This window comes from Lepus europaeus, chromosome 22 (genome assembly GCF_033115175.1).
Source record: "Lepus europaeus isolate LE1 chromosome 22, mLepTim1.pri, whole genome shotgun sequence".
NCBI classification, from domain to species: domain Eukaryota; kingdom Metazoa; phylum Chordata; class Mammalia; order Lagomorpha; family Leporidae; genus Lepus; species Lepus europaeus.
Genome location: NC_084848.1, coordinates 9,227,663 through 9,249,794, shown reverse-complemented (window position 1 = coordinate 9,249,794; position 22,132 = coordinate 9,227,663). Strand labels below are relative to the sequence as shown.

At 39.7% G+C, this 22,132-nt stretch overlaps 1 protein-coding gene across 2 annotated transcripts in view; it reads left to right on the top strand.

Moving 5' to 3' along the window:
* Positions 1-284: 284 nt before the first annotated feature.
* UNC79 (unc-79 homolog, NALCN channel complex subunit) overlaps positions 285-22,132 on the top strand; it is a 230,655-nt gene continuing 208,807 nt past the window's right edge. For both annotated transcript variants that reach the window (XM_062181218.1, XM_062181217.1), the window contains exons 1-4: positions 285-397; positions 7,049-7,353; positions 10,641-10,811; positions 19,590-19,682. In XM_062181218.1, the coding sequence (XP_062037202.1) occupies positions 7,107-7,353; positions 10,641-10,811; positions 19,590-19,682 (511 nt within the window). In that variant the 5' untranslated portion in view covers positions 285-397; positions 7,049-7,106. The remainder of the gene's footprint in view (positions 398-7,048; positions 7,354-10,640; positions 10,812-19,589; positions 19,683-22,132) is intronic.

Here is a 22,132-nt window from a genome sequence, read left to right as displayed (position 1 = left end):
GCTTTTCTTAGTGATAAAAATGTAATGAATAATTTTGTGAATGAGATATCAAACCAGATTATTAAGAATAATTTTGTGTGTTGAATATAATTACAAGAAATTAAAAGTTCTTTGTAATTGTTTTTATTGTGGAATTTCAGTGACAATTTACATATTTTTCTTAAAATACTGATTAAATTGCTGTATAAAATAACATAATACATATACATATACATAATACATATTACAAAATGATTCTTTCTTTCTTTTTTTTTTTTTTTTTTTGCTTTTATCTAGTTGCTTCCAAGATCCGGTACCTACAGGAATATCATAACCGGGTTCTGCACAACATTTACCCTGTCCCATCAGGAACAGATATTGCAAACACGCTGAAATACTTTTCTCAGACCTTGTTAAGGTAAGCTTTAAAACGTCTTCTACTTTGAGAGAATTATTAGGTAGTATTGTTGTATTTATTGGGACCTAAATTTTTATTGAACTGAAAGATTTGAAGGGCTTTCCATTTTCTAGTGCTCTGCCAGAAGAGTGTGGACTCAAGTTCTCTGGGTGTATATAGCAGGTCAGATCCCAGTCCAAACGGAAAAAACTGAGTTGCATGGCCACTGCCTGCTCTTATCAGTTGAACATCTTTTCGATCATGAGATCTGTAAAGTGATAACAGTTCTGTGTTGGGCACTAATATAGCATGAGATTAAAAGAACAGCTCTATTACTTAAAGTCAGGATTAGAAAACACTTTGAGTCTAAAATAAAATCAGAATTATGTGGCACTTTAGGTCCATCACTAGTATTTCCTATTTCCCTAAGTATAATTTATAATAATCACAGTTATTTTCAATCTGGGTAACACATCAAGAGTTCAACATGCTTTACAATTGATATTGAAATTCTGTGGAAAGAAAAGCAGAAGTTCTTTATATTGTTGCATACTTTTATTGGAAGGTAGAGACAGAAGGGACCCATCTGCTTCACAGTTCTCATTAGGAAAGACGAGCAAAGATAAGCCTCTCAAGGAAAGGCTGGGCTCCGCTGTTTTGGGAAATCACACTGAAGGGGTCGGAAGAGCACTTCACTTTCTGTTAAATTCCAAGGCTTGGTTTCTTCCATCACCATGATCTTCTCACTTCAGATCTGATTTTGGAAACACGTAAATTGGCTTGCTGCTGTTTTTTCCTTGGCTCCCTAGCAGCAGAGTTTTGTAACACAGGTAGTAGGAGAAGAGCACAAATTTGGAACAACTGTAGTTGCGCAGGAGTTCCCAGCAGATAAGATTTTGCCGTGGGCAGACCAAACCTCTGTAGAGAGAAGCTTCATGCAATCAGGGTGTTTCCTGCTCTGCTGGTCTCTCATCTTGTCCCATCTCTTTGGAATATCTTTTTTTTTTTTCTTTAGAATGCTTAGTATTCTTGTTCTATATTGAAGGGATTCTGTTGATCAGATTCCTAGATTGCATACTTGTGTAGTAAGTTTAAGGCCTTGTTGCAGAGTATTTTTGTTCTTTTCAAATTGCAATGGAATGATTAGCCTACTTTTCATGGTAGTAATCAGATAAATCTGTGAGCCAAAGCTTATGATTCTTTTCTTTCAAATTCCTCTTTTGTCTTTGCAGTCAGGTTTCTCAATGGGAAGTGCTTTTCTTTATCAGAAATTCCAAGCGTTCTCAAAGGCAGGGATCCCTCTCAGTAGGAAGCATCATGAATTCTATTTGCAAACAAATTCTGACATCCTAGTCGGAACTTCAGAGCATGCTGCTCAGGTCTTAGTAATAATTGTGCCAAAAAGCTAAGGAGCTTAGGCTGCTGAAGTCATGTTGGCAATACATGCAAAGTTCATTTTCTTGAGCAATAGATCATTAGGAAGTGATTATGGATGACAGCATGAAACTGGTGTTAAGATAGTTTGTTCAAGAGGCCTGTTGAAGAAGAGTCTATGCAATTGAGCTGGGTCCGTTTGCAAAGGGAGCAGCATGGACAGTCACTGGGAGTAGTGTTAGCTCTCCCTATCATAGCGAAAGTGTCACGTTAATAGTAGTTACGCATGTCACGCACTGTTCTAAGCACTTTAACTGTGTCATCTCATTTAATCTCTTATAATAATTCTAGGACCAGTGTTTTGTTATACTCATTTTATAGGTAATGAAGAAAATGTTACCGGAGAAATTGCAGGATTCTTGTCTTCGCGCAAGAAAGAATTCAGGCGTGAGACAGAGTAGTGGAAAGTAAAAACTAGCAAAGTGTATTAGGGAAGGGACATCCACAAGAACGGATGGGCACCTCTCCAGACAGGACCTGGGAGAGAGTGCAGTCAATCGGGCGGGGGGGGGGGGTTTGCGAGGTTACATAGTTGAGTGGAGAGATTACACCTGGCCAGGCAGGCGGGTGACTCAGCAGAGAGGCAGAGGGCTGAGCGCGCAGTCCAGTTGAGGCGGGCTTGAGTTTTTTAAGGAGATGGGTCTTGCTTCCCCACCTCTGCTCCTCTTGGAACAAAGGGCTTTTTGGGTGTAAATAGAAAAACTTCTGAGTTTTCCCTTGAAGGTATCAGACATGAGGAAGCCTAGCTGGTGCCATCCTGAGTTTAGAGGAAGGGTGAGCAGGACCCCCTAGAGAATGGGGATCCAGAGCAGGGTGTTTGAAATGCAGATACTGGGCTGCATCTGGGAGATTGTGGAAGATTTGTCAGGCAGAAGGGGTGGGGATCCCCACCTGGCAGGTTATCAGGTAGAAGGGGGCGGGGCAGGATGCGAGGGCCAGGCTGCCCCTGAAACATTGTCAGGATGACTTTGAGATGCAGATGCATATGCTGGACATAGATGTCTTCTCTTTAGGTCTTTGTGTCACACACACATAAGCTCATAACTGACTTCCTACCTAACAGTAAGGCACAGCGTGGTTAAATCAATTGCCCAAAGTTACTTGTGGGATATGCGTTAGGACCAGGATTTGACCCTGGGTGTTTCTGATCCACATCACCTGCTCTCAGCAGTGGTGCCCAGCTGCTTCTCTTTACTATTTATCACAAAGCATGTCCATTTGTGAAACCACAGTTTAACTTTGAGAATGCCAGTATCTGATTTCAGTCCTTAGAATAGTTTTTGCTCTCTTTGAGATTAAGGGTAGAAAGAGTTCTTACTACAAATGTTTGCCCCATTTCTGGAAGTTAAACTTAGCTGTCCTGGAGATGTCATGAACAAGGTTTCACATTGCAGATACCGTAGCTCTATCTTCCACTTGGAATTAGCTGCAGATAGTCAGTCAGAGTTGATAGACTGCAGTGAATGGGACACACATGCAGTGGCAGTAAGACAGAGGACACTGAATGTAACGTGTCATGGGCTGGATGTTCCTACTTAAAGGATCAAACGTTCAGGCTGAACCCAGTGCTTCTCCTTTCTTTCTTGTCTGTGTGGTGCCCTTGACCTTAGAGCCATACTGGGCCTATACACAAGGGGCAAGTGAATGTTGAGTTGAATTGACTTTCTCTTAAATTTCATCCAGTGGAGAAATCCTTCTAGAACATTTACGTGAACTAGTAGTGACTGAGAGTCCTTGGTCCTGACATCTGAATGCTGAGTGGTACTTATTTTAATTTAGTAGGTACTTAAACTTGGCAATGAATACACAGTTTACACAAAACTTCAAAGTTTAGGGTTTTTTTTTTTTTTTTTTTTTTTTTTTTTGGCTTTGACCATTAGAAGTAACTATAAAGATCTAGCTTAACCCCCTCTTACAACTATAGAGGAATCTGCTCAGTTTCCTGGAAGCATTCTGTGGCCATATTTTAAGGATCTACATTCTTTCAGGATCTCACCTTTTCCATGGCAGGACATTTACACGATCCCAATCTTCCTCTGTCTAACATTCTTTTAGAATTCCTTTCCTCAGATCTCTCTTTTGGTACTGTTCAAGCTGCTGGCTTATAAAATGCTTTTTAAAAAAGCAATACGTTTAGAGAATGTTGTTTGCTGCTCTTTAGTAAAGGTTTAATATGTTTTTAAAAGGAACTCAAGTAACAGCCCAATGATCTTAGTGGAATGGTAATTTTTAATTAATAAGTAAGACTGTACACACACACACACACCCTTTAAATGACTGATCTGAAGTCCATGGAGTAACTTTAAGTCATAACAGAGTTAAGTAAATTTTGTTTCATGCAGAGATTTGAGTCTAACATCAGAATTGCTAATCATAAAAGTTTATCTGACATGTTAATTTTCTGTGCTATAAATACCTCAGGGCAACTTCTCACCTTTCCCACCCCCACAGAGATCTTCTTCCAGCCTTATCTTGTTGCTGGAAGGCCATGCTCCATCAGGGGGCTCTCATGAGGGCAAAGGAAAGGTGAAAAGCTGGCTGCTGGGTCGAACTCTTCTGAGCAGGGCATTCTCGATGTTCTTTTTGGTTGGGTCTAAAAGCCTCGGGGAAAGAATTTCAGATGGGGAAATGGCTTATTATTCCCAAGTTAGACAGTTTGGTTGGGGAAATAAGTTTTTTTTTCTGATTAAATTTCACAAAACATCATAAAATCACAATGCATTGCACATTCATAAGCCCTTCTTAAGTTTTCCACAAGTGAAAGCATTTTCTCACATTGAGACATGAATTGTGATTTAAAACTGGCTTCACGGATAACTCATTTTCAACCATTTTTTTTCTCAACCTCACCTACTTATTAAATCCAATGGTAGAGAGAGAGAGAGAGAGAGAGAGAGAGAGAGAGAGAGAATTTTTACAATTTTAATGCAGCCACTCTTCCCTCCCTGCATGCAATGGCTGTCGTTGCTATCATCTGGGACCTGCACATAGACAGGAAGGGAAAAATATCGAAGCTGAGTCTCCACAATTGATCTGAGTAGTGTTTGTTAAATTATAGCAAGCTTTGGAAAAACACTAATGCATCTTTGAAAGAATAAGGTGTTATATTCCCCCGACCAGGGAGGAGTCTGGTCTGAGCACTGTACTTAACTTAAAGGCTGGCACTCAGTTATGATTGCTGAGCAGTTTTTACTCGCTAAGGCAGAATATTGTTCTTCTTATACCATTTCTGTAAGATCCACATCTTGCAATTTTGAAAAGATGCCGGCAGTAGGCTAAGTTAGGGCTGAGTTTGGGAAGTAATATGTCTGACTTATATATATTATAATTCAAAAGGAATTTTCAGTAGGATAGAATCTCACTTGATTAAAATAGATTTTGGTGACTGGGTTTATCAATAATACAACATTAAAAGGTGGTATTGTCAGGAGTAGCAGAGTTATATGAGTATAAAGTCCTATGGAAAATCTGATGATATTTATAGGCAGGCAGGCAGGCAGGCAGGGGTAACTGGAATGCTGATATTATCCCATTGTAAAATGTAAGCTTACAAAGTCAAACAACTAACACATACACACACAGACACACACACACAAGGTGAATTAAATTTCTTTAAAAGTAAAAACAATTACTTTAAATCTTAAAGTTCTTTATTGCTAAGAGGTATTACGTGACTATTCTGAAATTATTTTTATTATCAATTGTTTTTCCCTGGACATTGGGTAACAGAAGACAAAGGAAATCGAGGTAAATTAGGCACATAGAAAATAAAAAGCATGTAGTCATTTTTCTCACCTTGTAATATATCTATTTGCACTAAGAGTAAACAGAAATAAATGTAACCTTGACCTAGCAGCATGCTTGGCACTAACCAGTTCTTTACATCACTGTAAAACTGTAGATGTAAGATTCTTAACGAATAACTTGGTAGGTCTGATGCACACAGACTAAGTGTAATTGAGGTTATTTTTATGTAATGCAACATTTATAAGCTGTTATCTATTTTGATTGACATGTAAGTGTACGATATAAAAGCACTTCCATAAGTGCAGCAGATATTATCATTATAATGTGTAGCTATTGTCTTTAATGATAACTAGTATAACCTAATTAAAAACACCTAACCATTTGGCTAAGCAGTAATTTCCTTTATTTTTAAACTAACAACTTTTCTGCTTTGTCGCTTTTACTAAAAGGTTTTTCTTTTAAAATTAAGGCTAAAAGAAAACCAACTTATTTTTAGAAATTATTTTTATTCCCATTAAACCTTTTTTTAACTTTCTAAATTATCTTTCCTTTAGTTTTTAGTGAGTTTGTTGAATAATAACGTAAGTAGCAGCAGTAGTGTATAAGATCTTATTGTATGATGTGCAGCTGTATGACAGATACTGCTTGCTTAGTATTTAGAATCTTGAAGGTAACCATTTAATAAACCTCTGTTTGTATTCATAAAATAAAATGTTTCCTCCCCAACATGCAAAATTTAAAAAAACACACATAAATAACCATTATCATTAGTTCACAAACATATGCTATGGACCATCTACTATATATTATTTTATAGCTTTTCCAATGTAGTTTAGCTAACATTTTAGAAATATGTATTATTTCTAAATTCATATGCCTGTTTAAACTTCATTATCTCAAATGATACTGACAGAATGTCATGAAACAGTATCATAATATACATATAGACATTATTTTGATGCAATAAACATGTGATTTTTAAGACTTTCTTAATAAACACACATGTTTATTCTTTGCTAAAACATGTTTCTGCAAGTGCCATACCTATATTTTGCAAGTTTCTGTTCACCGGATTAAGACAGTCTTGCTGAAAACTCTTCTTTTGAATGCTCCTTGTAATCAGGAATAAGAGCCCTGACTCGTGAGACAAGCCATTGTTTTCCTTCCGGGAAACCTCTCCTTCACCAAATTCATGAACTGTAAAACATGGGTTTGGCACTGAAACATGCATTTTTATATTTTTGCTCCTTACTAACCAGATAACACATGAGATGCAATGAAACTTCCACAATGTAAACTTTGCATTATTGGTATCTCTAAGCCCAAAGCTATGTGACCAGTATTGAGATCTGTAGACCCTGCTGGCGTGGCAATTGCATCTTATGTGGGATGTATCTGGTGTTTTATTATTTGTTTTAGAGTGTCATTTCAATGTAATGTGCTGTTCTTTGTGTCTTTGTTGTCTCTTTTTTTTCTTTGTCCCCCCAACAGCATTTTGTCCCGCACAGGGAAGAAGGAAAACCAAGATGCCTCCAATTTGACAGTGCCCATGACCATGTGTCTTTTTCCTGTGCCATTCCCACTCACCCCATCTCTAAGACCGCAGGTCAGTTCCATCAACCCTACTGTTACTCGCTCCCTCCTTTACAGCGTCCTGCGAGATGCTCCCTCAGAGCGCGGCCCGCAAAGTCGTGATGCTCAGTTGTCAGACTACCCTTCTTTGGACTACCAAGGCCTCTACGTGACTTTGGTGACTCTCCTGGATCTAGTTCCTTTACTACAGCATGGCCAACATGGTGAGCATTTAATGGAAACCTTTGCAAATGTACATGTATGCGTGTGAATGTATTTGATGCTGAGCAACGGCTTGGAGACTTGTTACTGTAATGAGTCGCTTGAAAGAGCTTTTTGTGGTTAGAGCCTTTCTCACACTGGAAGCTAATTATGGTGTTTCCCTTTATATCACTTTGCACTGTTTTGCTGCCGGACCGTTATCCTAGTGTGCCTGTTTTGGGGGGGAAGGGGCTGGAGAAAGGCAGAAGAATATAACATGAAGCTCTCTCTTCTCTCCTGAGCACTTATCATGGGGACTCTTGTTGAAATTATGATGGGGAGCTCAGATTCTGAGACTTTCCCCAGAAATTGTAAGAGGCACAGTTTGGCAAGCAACCTCTAATCCACTGAGAAGTTTTGATTTTTGGGGACAAATCACAGAAACCCTCTGGGACCAACTTTTCCTGTGTTTAAAGTCAGGAGCTTAGATGAGAAGAAATTACTAAGAACTCTTCCAGATTTAACTATCAGTAGTTGTTGAAAAATGTTGCACCAAAACGTTGGTACAGTATAAAATGGAGCTATATGCTATATACAGTATTTTTTAAAAAAAGATTTACTTATTTATTTGAAAGACAGAGTTACAGAGAGGCAGAGAGAGAATTAGAGAGAGAGAGAGAGAGAGAGAGACAGAGGTCAGTTTTCCATTTGCTGGTTCGCTCCCCAGATGGCTGAAATCGCCAGAGCTGGGCCGATCTGAAGCTAGGAGTCAGGGGCTTCTTCCGGGTCTCCCACCCAAGCCACTAGCAGAGAGCTGAATTGGAAGTGGAGCAGCTAGGACTCGAACCAGTGCCCATATGGGATGCCAGCACTTCAGGTGGCATCTTTACCCGCAACACCATAGTGCCGACTCCAAGTATACAGTATTAATGGTGCGCTCTGCTCTGTGCTGTGTCCAGTGTTACTGGTGCTTCAGCACAGAAGCCCAAGAACGTGCTGCTCTTCTGAACTCTCCCTCCTGTGTACTTTAGTCAATTTCATTGTCTTTCTTAGTTACCAAATTCTTCTAATCCACTAAAAGGACTACAATAATGGTTATTGATGAAATATCTAGTATGTATTTGGGAGAATCAAAAGGAAAATTATGCAGTAGGATAGTGGATTTTTGCAGCGTGCACTTCAAAATGTTGGTTATCTTGACTTTGACGCACTGATGAATTGGTCTCTGGAGGTATGAGAACCAAAGTTCACCATACAGAAAATGGCGATTTGGGGAGACTGGTGGTGGTGGTCATTTTGGGGAGACTGATTGGTGGTGGTCATTTTGGGGAGACTGATTGGTGGTGGTTATTTTGCTTTTTAGTTACAGCTGACTCTCCTAAGAGAATGCTTGTTTCATAATTTATTTAGTATGATATGTTCCTAATTTTAAAAACATTAAAAAATATACTTTCATAAAAATAATGAAGTAATGATTACTGATTTTTAAACTAATTCTGTATTATATTGAACATAGAAAGTGTAGAACTTTGCAAAATTGCCCATCCTATACTTTTGTAGCCCTCTTAAGCCTGGCTGCCTTTACTGTGGTCCTCTCCCAGCTCAGATCCAATGAGACGCATTGATGTAGGGCTGCCAGAACGTACCATGCTGGTGACCAGGGCGGTGCCTCTCCTGGGTGACTCCTTGTTCTGAACTCGGCCTGGACCCTCCTGAACCTGTGTTAGGGCAGCTGCTCTTTCTCTTCAAAGTCCCTTGATTTAAATAAATACGTTCAGCTTGGGAAACCACAACCCAAAGAGTTGCAACTGCTGTGCTAATGAAGTTTCAGGGGAGATGATCTCTATCTTTGGTCTTCCACCTAGAGCTGCTTTGTTGTGTTACTCTTCATTGCTGCCTGTCTGTTGTGCTCTTGTTCTGCACGATAGAGCTTAGACCTTTCTAGTGCGGCACAGCATTGTCTGGGTGTGGTCTGAGGCGCCTCAGGCGGTGGTTTTGCCACAGTTCACCTACTGCCTCTCAGGTGATCTCGGGCAGTCGCTTCTCCCTGGGTCTCAGATTCCTTATGTGAATACCAGCCAGCTGGGCTCGCGTGCCCCCTTCAGTGCTGATGTTTTGGAATTAGCCTGAAGGCTCAGCCAAAGCAGCTGATGGGGCATCTATGCACAGCGTGTGGTGGTTCTCAGCACAGCACCTGTGAATTGTCCTTTTCATTGATTTGAGCCCAAGGTTGACTGGCCCTGGCTATGTGCAAGGTGACCACAGGCTGTCTGCTGTCAGGGATGTGCCCGTTGAGTTAGTGTATTGCTTCTGATGACAAACAGAAATAACATCAGGAATAAGATAACACCAAGAAAGTAAATTGCTGCAAAACAAGCCAGAGTCTGATCCTTTCCTATTGGAATGAGCACAAAAACTTTTGACTGTTAAGTTTTGGCTAATGGCCTATATTTTGGGAGGTCCAGAAATATAAAAATGCAACTTTAGTGTAGTGGGATTTGGTCTGCATGCTTTCTAAAGCTAACTAGTTATGATGTCTTGAATGTCATCTATTTTTACTCCTTGTGCAGGTAATAGTAGTAATTATTAATATTAATAATAACAGCTAATATTTGTGGAGCACACGTGTGCTATACCAAGCACTTTGCATTCTTTCCTTCTAATGAAGCGAGGTAGGTATTGTTACTATGCCCATTTAAAAGCATGAGAGGAAGATTATTGGTAGGTGGCACATGTATGCATGATCATTGATGGTCACGTGCTCAGGACCATGCAGTGACAGCTCATGGCTGCTATTTGGGAAGTTGCAAATTACCTCACTGCCCAAGACTCCAGATGTATGACCACTGTGGTTTGGTTCATGGAGCAGAAAGAGCCTGGATTTACTTCTAGTCCTGCTCTTGGCTTTTCTAAAGCTTCCACTGGGCAAATAATCGAACATCTTTGTGCCTCAGTATCTTGTATAAACTGTAATGTAGATAAGGAGGCTGAATGTAAGGGTTCATTTTTATATTTATTAAATCAATGTATAATATGAATACCAGGCATTGATGAAGATTGATAAGGCATTGATGAAAATTAATGTAATTAATTTTTATGTTTCTTAATATATTCATTCATCAATCACTTATTGGCCAGCTATTATATACATAGCATATGACATTAAGCAGTATGTTTCAAAACTCTTAATAGGAAGGGAGAAATAGTTGCTTATAACTTAAGCCAGCTAATTAAAGCTTAAAATGTAAAATTAACATATTTTGTTTATGACAAAATATTCAGTGACTGATTATTCAATTTTGTTTTGTAGATCTTGGACAGTCAATATTTTATACAACTACGTGTTTGCTACCCTTTCTCAATGATGATATTCTGAGTACTTTGCCCTACACGATGATATCAACGTTAGCTACCTTTCCTCCATTTCTGCACAAGGATATTATTGAATATCTTAGCACATCTTTTCTACCAATGGCTATATGTAAGTCCAATCTTAACCAATGCTTGTCGAGTTTATGTATTGTATGGCTAGAAATTGCTTTTGTGTTAAAGGCTCAAGATTGTAACGGGATTGCTTGCTATGTACATGTGCCATGTTTTAAACTGAATCATTTCAATATGCATATGTTATGATGGAAATCAAAGAAATGGAAGACAGCTATACTTTAGAATTTTTTTGCATAGTTTGATCTAGTGGAACAGGAAGAAAGAACATGTGAAAGCACAGAATATACTTGTAATTCCGGTGAATGGTTGCAATGTGTTTTTCCATTTAGCCTCAGCTCGCCATTCTTTTGCATCTGAAGACAGTAGGGTGTGATGGATAGAGAGTTAAATAGGGTAGGATGTATAGATTCTGGTCCCAGGTCTGTGCCTAATTTGTTGTGTGATGTCGGGCAGCTCAGAGTTGATGTTTCATCTGCATCACATCAACTTTCCCTCTCAGGGGAGTTGTAATGATAAAATGAGTCAAATTTTATGAAAACTCCTGTGTAAGGTGTGGCTGTAAACACAGAACGGGTCTGAATTCTATTGTACTTTCACAGACTTGATCCTGCAGTCTTTTTAGACGTGAGAACAAAGACGGGAAAAAAGATTGGGTTGCAGTTTTTATGATCAAAATCCTTCTAAAGTATTTTTCAAGAAATAGATTATGTACTAGTCTGTGTTTCGGTGGATAATCTGAAAAGATTGTGGGTTTAGGAATCAAACAGACTAGATTAAAGCACAGCTCTGCCACTGGCTAGCTATATGAGCCACTGACTTGCTTAGGCAAATTACTTCACCGTTCTATTTCTGACCTGTAAAGTAGGTATAATAGTCCTAGCTGTGTCATGGGCCTGAGCTGATTGAGGTGGCTAATCTGGAACATGCCAGCACAATGTCTGCATGCCATGAATGTTAGCTTTCTTTTTTCTTCCCTCAACTCTTGTTTTATAAAAATACTTTTATTGGTCACATTCAACTCATAGCAATAATTATTCACCATTTTAGTTTTTTGTACTTAAGGTCATATTAAAATTATTGCTCCATAATAACAATTGGTAAACAGATCTACTCTTTAAGTTATATTAGCTTATTTTACAATCAAGTTTAATTTTAATTATAGAATTATAATTTTCATGTCTTTTTGGCCAAAAGTCTAACTTCTGCATATATTACATAGCAACTTGAAAAAATTGGAAGATTGATCATACCACTCAGTCTTTTGATTATTCTGTGTAACCATACTGACAAATATTTGTTTACAAATATTGCCTTAGAATTATATGAGTAGAGTCAGATTTTAAAATAAATAATGTTAACTGTTAAACACAGGGATAGGAATTCTTGATTTTTGATTTTAAAAATCTTTATTTATTTGAGGGGCAGAGAGATGCTCACGGAGAGCAAGAAGTAGTGAGAGAGCCCCCGACTACTGGTTCACTCCCCAGGTGCCCATAAAGGCCAGGGCTGGGGCGGCCTGAGGCTGGGAGCCAGGAGCTCTAACCAGGTCTCCCATGTGGGGTCAGGGACCTGATTACTGGGGCCATCACTGCCACTTCCCAGGGTGCACATTAGCAGGAAGCTGGAGTCAGGAACCGGGGGTGGGGCTCAAACCCGGTTGCTCCCGTATGGGAGGCGGGCATCTAGCTGGTGTCTTTACCATTAGGCTTTTTTTTTTTTTTTTTTAAGATTTTATTTCTTTATTTGAAAGTCAGAGTTACACAGAGAGAGGAGAGGCAGAGGCAGAGGGAGGGAAGGAGGGAGGGAGAGGGAGAGAGAGGTCTGCTATCCACTGGGTCACTTCCCAATTGGCCACAATGGTCAGAGCTTCACCGATCTGAAGCCAGAAGCCAAGAGCTTCTTCTAGGTCTCCCACGCAGTGCAGGGTCCCAAGGACTTGGGCCATCTTCTACTGCTTTCCCAGGCCACAGCAGAGAGCTGGATTGGAAGTGGAGCAGACAGGTCTCGAACCAGCGCTCATATGGGATGCCGGCACTTTAGGCCAGGGTGTTAATGCACTGTGCCACAGCGCCAGCCCCTACCATTAGGCTTAATATCTGCTCCTCTTGCTTCTTTTCTTTTTCTCTTTCTGCCTTTGAAGAATAGCGGGTAAGGTTGTATCTTTGTAACATAAACCAAGTCACTGTATTCCTGCTTCTTGGGAGTAATTTAATAATTTTGGAAAAAGCATTAAATATTGTCAGTCCTCTGATGTTATATTTAAAACCAATCCAGTATTATGATGGGGGAAATTTTTTCTTCACCCTTGATGATTAATTTCTACTTAATTAGACATATTGGACCTCAAACCACCTTGTAGTCATGTTAGAACCCTTACTTACATTTAAAAAGTGAGAACTTTAGCAACTGAGGAGAGAATAAAGCAGTAAGTTGAGTTTACAAAATTTGTGTGAATTTTAGTGTTTATTAGTAGAGTGATTTGATTTTTGTTTTAAGATGTAAATGAGTCACTTCATCTTTGGTACTTCAGTTTCTTTTTTAACCTTAAAGAATGGAAAAATGTTCAATATTTAAGGTTATTTCTGACTTCATAATTCTAGGTTAAAAAACATCAATCTTATGTAAGGGGCACATATGAAGGTACTTCAAAAAACTTCATAGAAAAATGTAACTAATAGGTAAGCTTTTTTTAGTGCAGCAGATTTTCAGTCCATGCCTTGTGTTCTCATATTTTCCCTGAGCTTTTTGAAGACCTCTCCTATGTTCCTCTAACTCAGTTGTTGGCCTGCTCCATGTGTATTCTGTTGCTCTGATTTTAGTCCCTTAGCTGTGACTTTCATTTCTTGTCCCCATTCCTGGAGTTCAATAGTAGCCAATCTCTGTCATCTTTAAGTCATTGAAAATACATTGTAGTACCAACCTGGACAGCCAAATTCGATTGCACTCTTCAGGTTTTTCTTTCATACTTGTTATTTCACAAGGTAGATACAAAGACATAGGTCCAGAGATAGAAGGCATCTGTTTCCAGAGCAATTCTGTTAAAATGGATTGGTGTGAGAATGTGGGTCTGTTTATTGTATCCATGTTGTTTCTATTTTTGGTAGTTATTCCAGTGTCTAGAGGTGCTAACCAAAACAAGACAGGAACATTTAATTTCCCCCAGAATACTGTATTTTTATTTTAGGACTTAAATGTTAGGATGAAGGATGTTTCTTCTTCTGGGTACCTGATAGAGTCTTTAACACAAAAAGGCTTTTATCACGTTGGTGTGATGTGCCTAAGATTAAGTGCAAAACACAGACGATTTTTCAGATGTTAAGTGATTCTATCACCAAGGACCTAAAAGAAGTTGTGGACTTTGGAGTGGACTTAATGAGACATGGCAGCTCCTTCAGATGACGAGGCCTGCATGTATATTAGATGCCATCTTTGTCAATAAACCAAATATTCTGCTTTTATTTTTAAAGGACTCCTTTTGAGGTTCTGCAGAACAAACTTCATTGATTTATTACAAAGTTTCGTTTTCACATAACCTTTTCTTTTTAACTCCTCCGTAACTAAAATATGCTTCTTTTCATTCTAAATATGTGCCATGTGCTTTGTTTGTGAAAAACATATTAAAGAAGTTACTAAGAATTGCATGTCCCCGATCAAGGATCTATGATTTATGAACTGCACTGAAATACGGCTGTTGGGAAGATGCTGCTTTGTCAGAAAGGAAGAAAAGATGATTCCAGATGCACACAGATTGATGTGGCCTTTGTTATTTTAGAGGTAGTATTAAATCTGAACAGGGCATGCATGTAGCCTAGAGATTAGTGTCAGTTAAAGTGCCTGCCTCTCCCACTGGAGTGCTTGAGTTTCATGCCTGGCTTCTGATTCCAGCTTCTTGGTACTGAAGACCCAGAAAGAAGCAGGTGATGGCTCAAGTACTTGGTTCCTGTCACCAACATGGGAGTCCGGGATTGAGTTCTTGGCTTCCAGCTTTGGTCCCAGCCAAGCCTCAGCTACCATGGACGTGGCAGAGTGAACCAGAAGATGGGAACTCTCTGTCCCTATCCTTTGGTTCTCAAATAAATAAACTTTAACAACTAAATGAAGATGAACAATTATGTCAGTTCAGGTTGCTTCTAGTGTATCCTAGTGTCTTGGACTGTGGAGTCTCATCTAGTTTCTTTTACAAGTTAAGTTTTCTCAAAAACTCATCCTCAGGAAAAGTAAAGGCTCACGGAGATGTTTGCATCAACTTAAAAACAATTGTATGATTGTACCTGGTTGTCTGGTTCCAGATCCTCGGCCTGGGATCACTTTTTGTTCAGTTGCATCTGTCATAGAGAATGTATGTTATGTTTCTATGATCTTCCAAAAACACAAAAAATACATAGAAAAGAGGCAGCAAAAATGTAAGATATTGATGATATTAAATAACATTTAATGTATATAATCTGCTTTAATTGGCTAATTTTTTAATGAGATAGGTCATGCTATACTTAAAGAGCTTTATTGTTGAATCATGGGAAGTGTTTTGGAACAGGAATCTAGAAGAGATGAACTATAGTCCCATGACTTTTGGGAAATCTTTGAATCTCATCACACTTGAGTTTCCTCAATTGTCAAATGTCTGTTGCCCATGTTTGCTGTGAAAACTTGAGATAACATTTGGAATGGACTTTGAAAATTGTGTTATACAAGTGTGTAACAGACCCAGTGTGCCATCAAATCACGAGTATACCAAATCGTATTGCAACACTTCTGATATTCTGCTGAAACCCACATGTTGACCTGAAATTTTATTGTTTTAAACATTGCTTGAGGAGCTGAGTACTTTTTATAATAACTAATTTTTATGGCAAATGTTGCACCCCTGGAACCTGACCACACACTTCTGCAGCTGTGGTGGGCCCCCTGTCTCCTTGGTTTTTCCTTAATCTGCCGATCTGCAGACATTTGAATGCTACTTCCACTTCAGGATCATGTTGTCTTAGACTTCTCTTTATGTTTAACTGATGTTCTCTTGGGAGGGGAAGGCTGTGCTATGCAGAAAACCTCTGCTCACATAAACACAAGGCCTGAGCAGAGGAGAGACTTGTCAATCCAGCCGAGGCAGTGTGGTGGAGCACTGGACATGGTTCTGTCACAGAACAGAACCGGGCCAGCATGTATTTCTTCTCTACAGCTGACTCCGTCGCCTTTATCCTTGAGAAAACTGTGGTTTGGTGGGGTCCATTTCAGTATCTCCAAATCTAGGACTCTTCTGACTACCATCCCTCATCTGGCCCAGTCAACAGCTTCTGAGCTGGTCTTCCTGCTTCCCTCATGGCCTTCTTTACTCCCTCTTCTCCACCAAAAAGGTGGTGCTCTCCTCCAAGCAAGCAGATCAGATCATGAGACCTTCCACATCAAAGCCATCCAGTCGCCCTTCTTACACATCAAATCCAGCGTCCCTGCTTGGCCCACAAGGCTCTCTGGGGTCTGGCCCTTGCCTGTCTTCCTCCTTCCATCACCATCTCTCCCTGTGTCACTCCTTCTGCACTTTAATCAAGGCATTGAGCTTTCGTGTTAGCTCTGTGCTTTTCCGACCATCTTCAAAGTCCTTTTTCCAAATGGTAGCCTGATTTTCTTCCTTCCTTTCCTTAGGTGTTGGCTCAAGTGCCACATCTTTGGGGGTGCTTCTCGACCTTCCAGCTAAATCAGTGGCCGTGCATCACTTTCTGCTGTTCTCCTGCCTTGCTCTATGCTTCCTCTAGAACATCACTGCCCATAGCACCTCCTGCAAGGATGGGAATTCTGTACTGCCCAGTGTAGTAGCCACTGCTCACCTGTGCTATTGAGCACTTGAAATGTGTTGACTGAGGATGAGGAGCTGGATTCTTGTAATTAAATTTGAAGAGCCGCATATGATTAGCCTAGAGTCTGAGGTCCAGGTGGACAAAGATGTGCCTTGGGCGTAGAACAATGCTTAGTACTTGGGAGGTACTGAAAAAACACCGGTTGGATGAATAAGGAACTAGAGCATCAACTGTGAAGTCATGTGTCTTCAGCTGCACCCATCAGTGATGCTGATGCTCACACAAATAATTTGTATCTCTTTTATGAGATGGCTCTTCCCATTTACTTACTTTGTGAGACTCATGGAAGGGCTGTAAGTGTACATGAAGAAGCATATGATATAGATATGCATTAAGGTATTTATTCTATTCATGGAAGGAGGGCTTGTTCTGGTGTTGCTGGGAGGGTAGGGGGTCGAAATGAAAACTTCTAAATTTGTTTCCCAAACAATATAAAATGTAAAATTTTCTGACTTGACTGTTTTCTTCCTTCTATTGTATGTAATTCTGCCTTTTAGTGTCCTCATGGGGACAAGCTGCACATCTGTTTACATCATACCTTTTAAATAAGATTCAATAAATGATGGATGCCTGTGCATGTTTATTAAGTTAGAATTGTGGTGATTTTATTCAGTCTGTTAGAAACTGCAAGGCACCGTCTGTTTTTGTGAGTATTGGAGCCAGCTTCCTAGGGATTTTTTGAGCCAGGGGACTGTTTTTGGCTTTATGGCTGGCCATACTGAGGGAGAGCATGTATCTGCAGAGGTAGCAGGGATACCCAAATCTTGCTGAGCCATTTGGGCAGTTCTCCAAGTAGACTTCACTTAAATCTTCTGAGACAGTTGGGCATTTCTCCCATTTTTAAAGGCCTCCAGGCACAATGACTCTCCGCTTTTCTAATAGTAGCTTTCATTGTTGAGAAATGCTTATTATTTAAAAAATTTGAGATGATTTAAAAAGAGGTAAAAACACTTGTTCTATAAGGAGTGGATACTGCATAAGTACATTCCTTAACTATGTCTAAGACTAGACTTTCTTTGTTTCTTAGACAAAGGATGCAAGGGGGATGCAATTATTCCTCCCATCCCTGGGCACCTCACTGGGTGCTTCCTTTCTTACTTCTCATCTTTCTAATACTCCATCTCAAACAGAGCTTCAAGGACCACTTGCAGCAGAATCACCTGGTGTGCTTGTTAATTAAACAGGTAGCTTCCTGGTTCCCAACTCGATGGAGCTAGAATCTCTAGTTTTGGGTCCCAAGAAGTAGAAAACTCCCTGGCTGAGGTTTCCAAGTAGCCACATCTTGTTCTGGAGTATTTGACGTCGGAGTTCTTTTCCCTTAAGTAGTCATATTTGATTAATCAACATTAACATTGAAGAGCAGTGAATTGATCTCCACATATTTGTCTGAATACTTATGTATATTATGTAGCCAAACTAATTTGTTTACCAGAATATCCCCTGCACGGTGGATTAGCAGCAGCCCAGCTATAAGTGATTGACAAAAGCAAACTTAGGTAAATCGAACTTTTTTATGCATCTGTCTTGTTGGTTGTTTATTTCAGTAAAGCTGTTATAAAGGCCACTGCCACTTATTATATTCAAAGTTCTTTGTGTAAAAAAAAAAAAGAATCATGCTGTTTTCTTTGTCAGCTCTACTACATGACAAAATTTTATTAATGTTGTTTTCTTTTGTATGTAAGTGAGCCCCATATATTATACTTCAGTATAAAATAAAACAGATTTTGAAATTATCTGCTATTGGATTGTTGCCCATGTCAGCGATTTCCTCTACTATGTGTAGAAAATAGAGAGTTGACTCTTGGGGGTATTACACTCCCTGTACACTGTTCTGTGTATGCTGGCCAACTTGCCACACATGCCCAAGTATAAGGAAAGGATTTTCCTGCTTCTGCATGTATCCCTGAGGAAAGAAGAATTCACTTTACATTTGAGTCCTAATGAAGTTTCTCTTATCGTGGGTCCTCTGTCACGGTGTGTTTGGAACAATAAAATACCATTTGGCGACAACTTATTATCCCAAATGACTTCCAACAATGCTAGTTTTGAATATTTGATATAGTGTTTGATGTCATCACCAGCAAGCTACTTAGAGGTGTTTGAAAAGCAGCAGATAAGTGGAGATTGTGATTATATAGCTGTAAGATGGATTTTGAAGAAACCAACTTGCCTTGTGATTGACTACTTGCTGGCATAGGATAAAATGTCCACAGCATTATTCACAGATTCAAAAAGTGCTTTCTTTCAAACAACGCAGATGGATGTGAAGATGGTAAGCTCTGGAAAACTGTGAAAGTGGTTCTTAATGGTAACGAAGACACCAACAGTGAACTTACATGTGAAGTTTGCATAAAACTGTTTAATAATGTCTGACAGTTGTATATAGCATTTGTTAATTTTTTTCATACATGACTTAAAATTTGTGTAACTAAATTAATGTTACACATTATAAGTAAACTCTTTCATCTGCATCTTTAAACAATACATTCTAGTTGGCTTTGAAAGTCTTTTATTTTTAGGTTCTCATTGGGATAACCTTCAACATGTGTTTATATTTGAGCATGAAGAAGATTTTTTTCTTCTTTTCCATCTAGATATAAACATCTTGAGTGTAGAGATCACATCTAAGTAAACTCTGGTATAGCCATTACATCACCTTCTGGTGTTGTTCTTTCTCCTGGTAGATTTTTGCAAATGTTTGCTACAGATGGTGACAACCAGGGCCTTTGTATGTGAGGACAGATTTTTGTGGCTTTATTTGTATAAAACTTCCACTGTTCTGAAATATGTATATATGTGTGTGTGTGTGTGAAGTTCCTTCTAGGCTTTCACTGTCTAAAAGATACATATGTATTTATATATGTCTTACATTAAAGTTCCTTCTTCGATTTCATGATCTATGCAAAGTAGCAAGTAACATATAGAGACCAAATTGAGTCTAATCAAAACAATGTTGGTTTCAGTGGGTTCCTCAAGGAGAGAAGGAGTCCCTGCCCATGTGAATCTCTCTGCATCATCCATGTTAATGATTGCGATGCAGTACACATCCAACCCAGGTAAGTAGAGACCCGAGTGGCTGGACTAATTCTTTTATTTTTTTAAAGATTTAAATTTTTTATTTGGAAGTCAGAGTTAGACAGAGAGAGGAAAGGCAGAGAGAGAGAGAGAGAGAGAGAGAGAGAGAGAGAGAGAGGTCCTCAATCTGCTGGTTCACTCCCCAGTTGGCTGCAATGGCCGCAGCTGTGCCGATCTGAAGCCAGGAGCCAAGAGCTTCTTCCAGGTCTCCCACACAGTTGCAGGGGCCCAAGGACGTGGACCATCTTCCACAGCTTTCTCAGGCCATAGCAGAGAGCTGGATTGGAAATGGAGCAGCCAGGACCTGAACCAGTGCCCATATGGGATGCCGGCATGGCAGGCGGTGGCTTTACCCACTACGCCACAGCACCGGTCCCTTGACTAATTCTAAAACCAGTGATTAAAGAAGACATCAAAGGTTGCCAGTTCTTATGTAAGAACTGTTTTTGGTGAAATAGACCACTGGGGACATGTTTAAAAACAGACATTTGGATAAGAATAAATTCCCTTTGCCTGTTGCTATTAGCAGTGATTTTGCTGGCTAGTGACATTTTTATAATGTTTGGGGACACAATTTTAGGACATTGGCTAGAAGTTAATTGAATGTAAGTTTATAGGAGCAGTTAAATGAGAAATATAAAATCACCTATAATTCTAACAACTAAAGCTAATTTTTTACTCTAAATCACACAAATATTCTTGAACAATTTTTTACTACACTTCTGATTATTCCTTTAGAATAGGTAAAAAAAGGTTGATAGGTTGTAGAACTTGAAAAAAAATTCAATATTGTTGCTAATCGTATATGAAAGTTCTTGTCTCATTATGACCTATCACTAGGTGTGATTGTAAAATTTGTGTATAGAGTTGGGATAGATGAAAACTATTGTGCCATTTTTATTTGTACTTCTTTGTTTACCAGTGATGTTGGGCAGGTTTCCATCTGACTTCTATTCAACTGTATAATTCCAGACAGACTTTAGAAAACTGACCTAAAAAGGGGATGATTATTCAAGTCATTTGCTAATATATAAACCGAGTTTTAATTTTCATTTAATGTTTATTTGGAAAGTGAACAAATTTTATGGCACTGTTTTTAATCTTCTATTTAGTTGAGTAGTAATTTAGTTTTTGCCTCAAGATAAGGAAAAAATAGTTTCATTTCCAAGTCCCCGAGTTTCTTAGCCCAGAGTATCATCCTTGGTCTGCTTGGGCTGCCAAACAAAAATGCCATCAGCTGGGCACTCATAAGCAGCGAACATTTACTTCTCATGGTTCAGGAAGCTGAGAAGTCCTGGTAAAGGTCCTGGCAGCTTTGGTGGTCTGGTGAGGACCTGCCTTCCAGTTCACAGATGGCCATGTCTGCTTTTATTCTCACTTAGTGGAAGGGGCACGGGAGTTCACTGAGACCTCTTAAAAGTCACTGAATCCTTTCATTAGGACTTTACCCTTATAAGCTAATTATCTCATGAGGGCTGTGCCTCCAAATACTTCCATAACAGGGGTAGGACTTAATGTATGAATTTGGGGGAAGCACAAACAGTAAGTCCATGGCATTCTACATCTGGCCCACCAAGATTTATATCTTCGTATGTGCAAAATACACTCATTCATCCCAGTAGCCCCCACGGCTAATTCATCCCAGCATCAACTAAAAAGTTCAAAGCCCAGCATCTCATGTAACTCTCATCTAAGGCAGATACGTGTGAGACGCAAGGTGTGAATCATCCTAAGACAATTTTCTCTCCAGGTGTGAACCTGTGAAATCAAACACGTTATCTGCTTCCAAAATACAATAGGTATGTGGGAGTAGGGGTTCAGGGGTCTGGGAAGAGGGTGGTAGAGGAGAAAGGCATAGGACATTCCCATCCAAAAGGGAGAAATAGGAAAGAAGAGAGGTGATAGGTTCAAAGTAATCCAAAATCCAGCAACATTAAATCTTAAGGCTTGCAAAAAAATCATTGACTTGGTGCTCTTCTTTCCAGGCCAACTGAGGTAGAGGTCCCACCTTCTAGACTCATTCAGGTGGTGGTCTTGCCTTGCAGCTCTGCCAGGTAGAGGTTGTGCCCACAAGGCTCTGCCTCCGTGTCAGTTCTTTGCCCAGGCCCAATCCCAGGTTGTGCTTTGTGCCCATGGCTTTCCTGGGAATACTTTGAAATCAGAGCAGAAGCAACCATGCTCCCACAGCTTTACTGGGTAGTAGAACACATATTGCACTAGGAACTAAGGAACCCCATGAGTCTGCTGAGGAGGAGGTATCAAAGTGTAGGAGCCAGTGCCTGCAACACGAGGTGGTGCTTGGTGGCATGACTTGAGGTGTCATGAGAATGGGTGACCCCTTCTTTGAAACCACGCTGCCCCTGAGGCCCTTGAACTGTGGGTCTGTGATGGGAGTCATTCCTCCGATGTCTCGGACAATGGTTCCTGGCTT